The sequence below is a fragment of the Hordeum vulgare genome, chromosome 6H, assembly GCF_904849725.1.
Source record: "Hordeum vulgare subsp. vulgare chromosome 6H, MorexV3_pseudomolecules_assembly, whole genome shotgun sequence".
In the NCBI taxonomy this organism is placed as follows: domain Eukaryota; kingdom Viridiplantae; phylum Streptophyta; class Magnoliopsida; order Poales; family Poaceae; genus Hordeum; species Hordeum vulgare.
This window is the reverse complement of record NC_058523.1, coordinates 70,112,057-70,120,753: the sequence shown is the minus strand read 5'-3', so window position 1 is coordinate 70,120,753 and position 8,697 is coordinate 70,112,057. Positions and strand designations below refer to the sequence as shown.

Sequence of the window (8,697 nt, the reverse complement as noted above, 5' to 3'; positions counted from 1 at the left end):
ACCACTTTTTCCACACTTGTGCATTTTGAGCACCATGATCTTCATGATTGGGAGTCTCTCGTTTTGTCACCACCATATAGCTAGTGGGAAATTCTCATTATATAACTTGGCTTGTATATTCCAATGATAGGCTTCCTCAAAATTGCCTTAGGTCTTCGTGAGCAAGCAAGTTGGATGCACACCCACTAGTTTTCTTTAAGAGCTTTCACATACTTGTAGCTCTAGTGCATCATTTGTATGGCAATCCCTACTCATTCACATTGATATCTATTGATGAGCATCTCCATAGCTCATTAATATGCCTAGTTAATGTGACTTTCTTCTCCTTTTTTGTCTTGCAAACTCCACCACATTCCACACTATCTATAGTGCTATAACCATGGCTCACGCTCATGTATTGCGTGAGAGTTGAAAATGTTTGAGAAAGTAAAGGTGTGAAACAATTACTTGGCCAATACCAGGGTTGTACATGATTTAAATTCGTTGTGCAATGATGATAGAGCATGGCCAGACTATATGCTTTTGTATGGATAACTTTCTTTTGGCCTTGTTATTTTGAAAGTTCATGATTACTTTCCTAGTTTGCTTGAATTATTATTCTTTCCACGTCAATAGAAAACTATTGTTTTGAATCTAATGGATCTGAACATTCACGTCACATAAGAGGAATTACAAAGGACACCTATGCTAGGTAGCATGAAAGCATCAAAAATTCATTCTTATCACTTCCCTACTCGAGGACGAGCACGAGTTAAGCTTGGGGATGCTTGATACGTCTCAAACGTATATATAATTTTTAATGGTTTCACGCTATTATCTTGCCTTCTTTGTATGTTTTTTGTACCTTTTTATACCTTTTTTTGGGACTAACTTATTGATTCAGTGCCAAGTGCCAGTTCCTGTTTTTCCATGTTTTTGAAGCTTTTCAGATCTGATTTTGGAACGGAGTCCAAACAGAAGAAAAACCCCGAATTGATTTTTCCCAAACGGAAGAAGTCCAGGGAGCCTTTGGGCCAGGCCAGGTGGGCCCCAGGGAGCCCACAAGCTCCCACCCCGCCACCAGGGGGAGGCGGCAGTGGGCAAGCTTGTGGCCACCCTGGCCGCCTCCTGGCCTAGGTCTTGCGCCTATATATTCCCAAATATTCCGCAAAAAAATTGGGGGAGCCTCGAAAATATTTTTCCGCCGCCGCAAGCTTCCGTTCCCACGAGATCTCATCTGGAGACCCTTCCCGGCGCCCTGTCGGAGGGGACTTTGGAGGTGGAGGGCTTCTTCATCATCATCATCGCCCCTCCAATGACTCGTGAGTAGTTCACTTCAGACCTACGGGTTTGTAGTTAGTAGCTAGATGGCTTCTTCTCTCTCTTGGATCTTCAATACAAAGTTCTCCATGATCTTCATGGAGATCTATCCGATGTAATCTTCTTTGGCGGTGTGTTTGTCGAGATCCGATGAATTGTGGACTTGTGATCAGATTATCTATGATATATATTTGAGTCTTTGCTGATTTCTTATATGCATGATTTGATATCCTTGTAAGTCTCTCCGACTCTTGGGTTTTTTTGGCCTACTAGATCTATGATTCTTGCAATGGGAGAAGTGCTTGGTTTTGGGTTCTGCCATGTGGTGACCTTTCCCGGTGACAGTAGGGGCAGCAAGGCACATCAAGCAGTTTCCATCATGGGTAAAAAGATGGGGGTTTATCATTGGTTTGAGATTATCCCTCTACATCATGTCATCTTGCTTAAGGCGTTACTCTGTTCTTATGGACTTAATGCACTAGATGCATGCTGGATAGTGGTCGACGTGTGGAGTAATAGTAGTAGATGCAAAAAGTATCGGTCTACTTGTTTCGGACGTGATGCCTATAGAAATAATCATTGCATAGATATCATCACGACTCTGCACAGTTCTATCAATTGCTCGACAGTAATTTGTTCACCCACCGTCTACTTGCTTTCATGAGAGAAGCCACTAGTAAACATTACGGCCCCTGGGTCTATTCACATCCATCGTTTACAACTCCACTTTTACTTTGCTTTGTTACTTTGTTGCTTTCAGTTCTCACTTAGCAAACAATCTATAAGGGATTGACAACCCCTTCATAGTGTTGGGTGCAAGCTTTTGTGTTTGTGCAGGATCTTGAGATACTCTTCCGCCGGATTGATACCTTGGTTCTCAAACTGAGGGAAATACTTACCACCACTACGCTACATCACCCTTTCCACTTCGTGGGGACACCAACGCAAGGCTCCAAGGCCACGGGAGAAATCCTTTGCATACTTGCCTAGGAAGTCCCTTAAGGCGTAGCCGCAGCAGAAAGATCAAGCCAAGTATTCTCCCGTCGACGTGTCTATTTCTGGTGCCATTGCGAGGGATACCCAGCAAATGTCAGAAGTATTTCTGGTGCCGTTGGAAGGTCTTTTGTTGCAGTAGCAGTACGGCCGACACAGGTGATCCCGATGGCACGCAGCTGGCGTGGAAGTACGCTGAGGATTACGACCGCGTGTACGTGAACTATCCAGAAGACTGAGGTCATGGTCGTGATCGTGGGCAAGCATGCGGGATAGCATAGCATTTTCTTATGTTGTATTCCGTAGCAAAACTACCTTGTCTAGATAAATGTGTGGATGTATACTCTAATATTATCTATGTGAGATGTGATACGTATCCAACGTATCTATAATTTTTGATGGTTTCATGGTATTATCTTGTCAAACTTCGGATGTTTTGTATGCCTTTTATATCTTTTTTGGGACTAACTTATTAATTCAGTGCCAAGTGTCAGTTCCTATTTTTCTGTGTTTTCGACCCTTTTCATAGGAGGATTTTAAACGGAGTCCAAACGGAACGAAACTTCCAAAAAGATTTTTTCCGAAAGAGAAGACGATCGGGAGACTTGAGAACCAAGATAGAGGGTCACCAGCGACCCCACAAGCCCCCTAGCCACGGCCAGGGGGGCCCGCGCCTCCCAGGCTTGTGGGCTCCCTGGGCCTCCTCTGCCCTAGGTCTTTCGCCTATATATTCCCTAAAATCCCAGAAAAAATCAGGAGATCAACGAAAACACTTTTCGGTCGCCGCAAGCTTCTGTCTCCGCAAGATCCCATGTGGGGCATGTTCTGGTGCCCTGCTGGAGGGGGGTTCGGATACGGAGGGCTTCTTCATCAACACCATGACCTCTCCGATGATGCGTGAGTAGTTCACCATAGACCTACGGGTCCATAGCTAGTAGCTAGATGGCTTCTTCTCTCTCTTGGATCTTCAATACAAAGTTCTCCATGATCTTCTTGGACATCTATCCGATGTAATCTTCTTTTGCGATGTGTTTGTTGAGATGCGATGAATTGTCGATTTATGATCATATTATCTATGAATCTTATTTGAGTTTCTTCTAATCTCTTATATGCATAATTTCATATCCTTGTAATTCTCTTCGAGTTGTGGGTTTTGTTTGGCCAACTTGATCTATGATTCTTGCAATGGGAGAAGTGCTTGGTTTTGGGTTCATACGGTGTAGTGACCTGACCCAGTGACAGCAGGGGTAGCGAGGCATGCATCATGTTGTTGCCATCAAGGGTAAAAAGATGGGTTTTTCATCATTGGTTTGAGTTTAGCCCTCTACATCATGTCATCTTGCTTAAGGCGTTACTCTGTTCGTCATGAACTCAATACACTAGATGCATGCTAGATAGCGGTCGATGTGTGGAGTAATAGTAGTAGATGCAGAAAGTATCAGTCTACTTGTCTCGGATGTATGCCTATATGTATGATCATTACCTTAGATATCGTCATGACTTTGTGCGGTTCTATCAATTGCTCGACAGTAATTTGTTCACCCACCGTAATATTTGCTATTTTGAGAGAAGCCTCTAGTGAACACTATGGCCCCCGGGTCTACTTCACACCATATTTTCAGCCTTACACTTTTACTTCGTTGCACTTTCTGCCTTCAGTTCTCACTTTGCAATCAATCTTGAAGGGATTGACAACCCCTTTATAGTGTTGGGTGCAAGCTCTTTTGTGTTTGTGCATGTACTTTGGACTTGACGCGATTCTCCTACTAGATTGATACCTTGGTTCTCAAACTGAGGGAAATACTTACTGCTCGTGTGCTGCATCGCCCTTTCCTCTTCAAGGGAAAAACCAACGCAAGCTCAAGAGACGACAGAAGATTTCTGTCACCGTAGCAAGATGGCAAACGATTCCCTATTTGTCATTCTTTAATTATGTATGTGCTATGTGTATCTTACTTGCGAAACGCATAGATGCGCTTTTTTCCATTTTGGGGCATCGCCCCCTAAATAGGAAAGGACCGCATCTTAGTCGTTATATTGGGTGAGCACTGGCATCATAATGAACTTCCGCTTCATGCACAACCAAGGAGGAAGGTTGTAGATACATAGAGTCACGGGCCAGGTGATGTGACTGCAGCTCTGCTCTCCAAAAGGATTCATGTCGTATGTACTTAGACCAAGCCATAAGTTCCTTGGGTCATCTGCAAAGTCCGGCCACTCCCTCTCGATTTTCGTCCACTGCGACCCATCTGCGAGGGTCTTAACTTTTTCCCATCTTTCTTACGCTTGTCTTTGTGCCATCGCATCAACTTGGCATGCTCATTGTTTCTAAACAGACGTTTCAACCGTGGTATTATAGGAGCATACCACATAACCTTAGCAGGAACCTTCTTCCTAGGGGGCTCGTCATCGCCCTCAACATCACCAGGGTCATCCTGTGTGATCTTGTACCGACATGCAGTGCATACCGGGCATTTATCCATATTCTCATACTTCTCACCGCGGTAGAGGATGCAGTCATTAATGCATGCATGTATCTTCTGCACATCTAATCCAAGAGGGCAGATAGCCTTCTTTGCTTCGTACGTAGTCTCGGGCAATTCGTTATCCTTTGGAAGCTTCGTACGTAGTCTCGGGCAAAATTTTCAATAACTTCTCAAATCCCTTGTCAGATAAACCAGTTTCTGCCTTCCATTTCAACAGTTCTAGTGTGGTACCGAGCTTTGTGCCGCCATCTTCGCAATTTGGATACAACAACTTTTTATGATCCTTTAGAATGGCCTTCAATTTCAGCTTCTCCTTTTTTGTATCGCATTCTCTCTTTGCATCAGAAATGACCCGACCAAGACCATCAGCGGGCTCATCTGATGTCGGTTGTTCTTCACCTCCTTCTTCTTCATTGTCTTCCATTGTAGTATCACCGTATTCTTCAGTGAACATAGGATAGTTGTCATCATCTTCTTCTTCATTGTCTTCCCTCCTAACCCCTCTTTCTCCGTGCATGATCCAACAATAATATGTGGGCATGAAACCTCTCTGAAGCAAGTGGAGATGAATGTTTTTCGAGCTAGAGTACTCCTTCACATTTCGACAGACAACACATGGACAAGGCATAAAATTATTCACTTTGTTTGCTTCAGCCACATCGATAAATTTATGCAGGCCTTTTATAAATCTGGAACCGCGTCGTTCGCCGTACATCCATCGCTTTCGTGCATCGATCTGGCATCATACATGAATAGTGAAATGACCACCGTACATTGACACATGCAATATTTTTTATCAATTACAGATGAAAAGGATAATGTTGCTAACCTCGGTCAAGGATACCATTTTGTGTGAACTTAAGTGTGACTCGGGCATTAGTGCCGGTTTGTAATGTACTCCGAAGTGCGTGGGTCACCGTACATCCATTGGTGGTTCATCTCTATTATGAAATTAAGTATATCAAAAAACCATTACAACACATATGACCAAATTAATATAAGTTCATTATCACATTAAAACCAAAGCACAGTAGTGATCAAATGTTATTATTGCAAAAAATAAATACATACAGTTCTCTCATAAAACAAGATACAACTATGTAAAACATTTAAATGCAACAACAAATGCGATCAAAATCGCAACTAAGGTAACAATTGACCCAACAGCATAATGATACCAAGCCTCTTTACCAATGGCATATTTTCTAATATTCCTAATCTTCAAGCGCATTTCATCCATCTTCAAGCGCATTGCATCCAACTTCAACCGCATCGCATCCATCTTCATCTTGCGATCATCGATGACATCGGCGACATGCAACTCCAGTTTCATATTCTTATCCTCAATTATTTTCAGTTTTTCCTTCAAGTATTTGTTTTCTTTTTCAACCAAACTTAATTTCTCGACAAGAATTTCTATGTGGGTTGGAATTTCCGGTTCACATACCTCCTAGATTAAAAATATATCTCACGCTGGTCGTCATAATTGTCATGAATACTAAATAAAACAAATAATTATAAAAGATAATATATACGACATCCGAATCATAGACATGACGAGGGCCGACGGAGGCGGATAACAAAATCATCGCACTATATAATAACAAAAAACAATGAAAGTAATTTATACAAGTATGTATCTAAATCATACAAGTAAGATTTTATTTTTTTCTAAAAAGAAGATAAGAACAAGAGGCTCACCACGGTGGTGCTCGCGACGAGATCGACAACGGTGAGGACGGGAACGGGACACACCCTACACATGTGCAGACTCTAAGAAGTTAATTTGAACATTTAAAATGAGCTAAACTAGCAGTGACAGATGTAAGGATGAAGTAGCTAACATTTTAAAACACTTGTGCAGTTGATGCACGGCCAAACCTAGACAAATATTGAGAAAAATGAAGCTTGGAGATCGAGCTTATAGAGGAGAAAGCTTAAGCAGTATGGCTCGGGCATTTCGTCGAGCACGTCATGTGCATGAACTAGAGTGACAAGCGCATGGCATGGTCACACTTCAACAGCCAAAAAACAGAGAAGAGGGTGGGCAGGGGCGAGGATTTATATAGGCAACACTTTAATTCCGGTTTTTGTCTAAAACCGGGACTAATAGCCTACCCTTTAGTCCTGGTTCTTGCCACAAACCGAAATTAATGCTCCGCGGCACGCCACGTGGTAGTCGCTGGATCTTTAGTCCTGGTTTTTTGCCCGAACCGGGACTAATGAGAAGAACCGGTTTTCGTTTGAACCGGGACTACTGGTTTTTCGGTCCTCGGACGAAAGACCCTTTTTCTACTAGTGGGAATACAGTCATCAATTTTGACAACACCATAAATAGTTTTTATTTTGATCGTAGTATCGCACAAACCACAATAATATGTTTTTTAAACTTCAATATGATTTTTTTTGCTGATCGAAGCTTTGTCTTGCGAGCTATGACATTTTGGGTAGCTCGGAGGACAAGCATATTTTGTGGATTTATTTAAGTTTATCAGCAGATATTTTCTAGTTGCGTGATATATTCGTCGGCTATGAGGTATTTATGATAGTTTGGTTAATCTCAAGACCTATCGACTCTGTATGTCAGAGCTGCTCAAAGAGATATGATGTATGTGTGCGTGTGTTTGAGTCTCCATGTGTATTGTAAAAATAAAGGAGTTCTTTCTTTGCGGGAAAAAAATAAAGGAGTTTGTTAATTGAGTTTAGGCTGAGACGGAGCATATAGTTCGGCCGTGTTGTCGATCAGGCGTATGCATTCCACGTTGGACTACGCAGTTTCTTGCTGCCGTGACCAAACTACACGAGCCACCATGCATGCACGCATGTGCCAGTGGCCACCACGAATATAATTTTTTGGCATGCCAGCCAGCGCCGGTCGGCATCCCTACTCGATCTGGTATAGCTCCCATCAGCCATTTCTTGTGGCTTGTTGCAAGTTGCAACCCCTGGTTCGCCGTTCCCGCACTACATAAAAAGGTAGACAGAAGCAGGCACCGTTGCCATTGAATCATCTCGATTAAGATCGTTGCCATGGATCCCATTTCCAACGCTGTGCACATCCAGATGCAACAATCCTCTCCTCACGAGGCTCCGCCACAGACGGGCTTCCCGCCGGCGGACAAGACGCTCTCCAGCGCGTCAGACCTCCTGAAGCTCCTGCCGACCGGCACGGTGCTGGCCTTCCAGGCGCTGGCGCCTTCCTTCAGCAGCAACCACGGCGTCTGCCACGCGGCCAACCGGTACCTGGTCCTGGCGCTCATCGGCGGCTGCGCCGCCTCCTGCGTGCTCCTCTCCTTCACGGACAGCCTCGTCGGCCGCGACGGCAGGCTCTACTACGGCGCGGCAACCTTCGGGGGCTTCTATCCTTTCAACTTCACTGGCACGCGCGCCGAGCGGGACGCCGTGTTCAAGGACCTCTCTAGGTTCCGGGTCACGCCCATGGACTTCGTGCACGCCGTTGTTTCCGCGCTCGTGTTCCTCGCCGTGGCTTTCGCCGACGCCGGCATACAGGGCTGCCTGTTCCCGGAGGGCGGGACGGAGACGGACTTGAGGGAGCTGCTGGTCAACTTGCCGGTTGCCGCTGGCTTCCTCGCTAGCATGGTGTTCATGATCTTCCCCACTACCAGGAAGAGTATCGGCTACACGGATATGATGCCCCACTCGCAGTGACCACACGCAGCAAAAGTGGAGCTCATCATCCCTTGGTCTTGTCTTAAGCCAATCCATTTTAAACTTGACCAATCTAGCACGGCGACCCTTACAAATACGAGAGCGGCAAATTTAGTGTGTATTGTTTACTTTTTAATCTCATGTAAATTTTTCTTTCTTTCTACTATTTGCCTTCTTCATTTTAAAGTGTGTGACTTTTAGACATGAGTACGTTTATGAAGATATAACTTTGACATTTACTTTGTTCGTA

At 44.1% G+C, this 8,697-nt stretch overlaps 1 protein-coding gene across 1 annotated transcript; it reads left to right on the top strand.

The window, feature by feature from the left end:
- Window positions 1-7,798: 7,798 nt before the first annotated feature.
- LOC123401110 (protein DMP5-like) lies at window positions 7,799-8,475 on the top strand. The gene has a single exon (XM_045094834.1). It carries the CDS (start codon window positions 7,809-7,811, stop codon window positions 8,445-8,447), a length of 639 nt encoding a protein of 212 aa, XP_044950769.1. The 5' UTR covers window positions 7,799-7,808; the 3' UTR covers window positions 8,448-8,475.
- The last annotated feature ends 222 nt before the right edge of the window (window positions 8,476-8,697 follow it).

Coding starts and splice junctions, on each gene's coding strand:
- LOC123401110 (XM_045094834.1), top strand. CDS start 7,809: ATGGATCCCATTTCCAACGCTGTGCACATCCAGATGCAACAATCCTCT.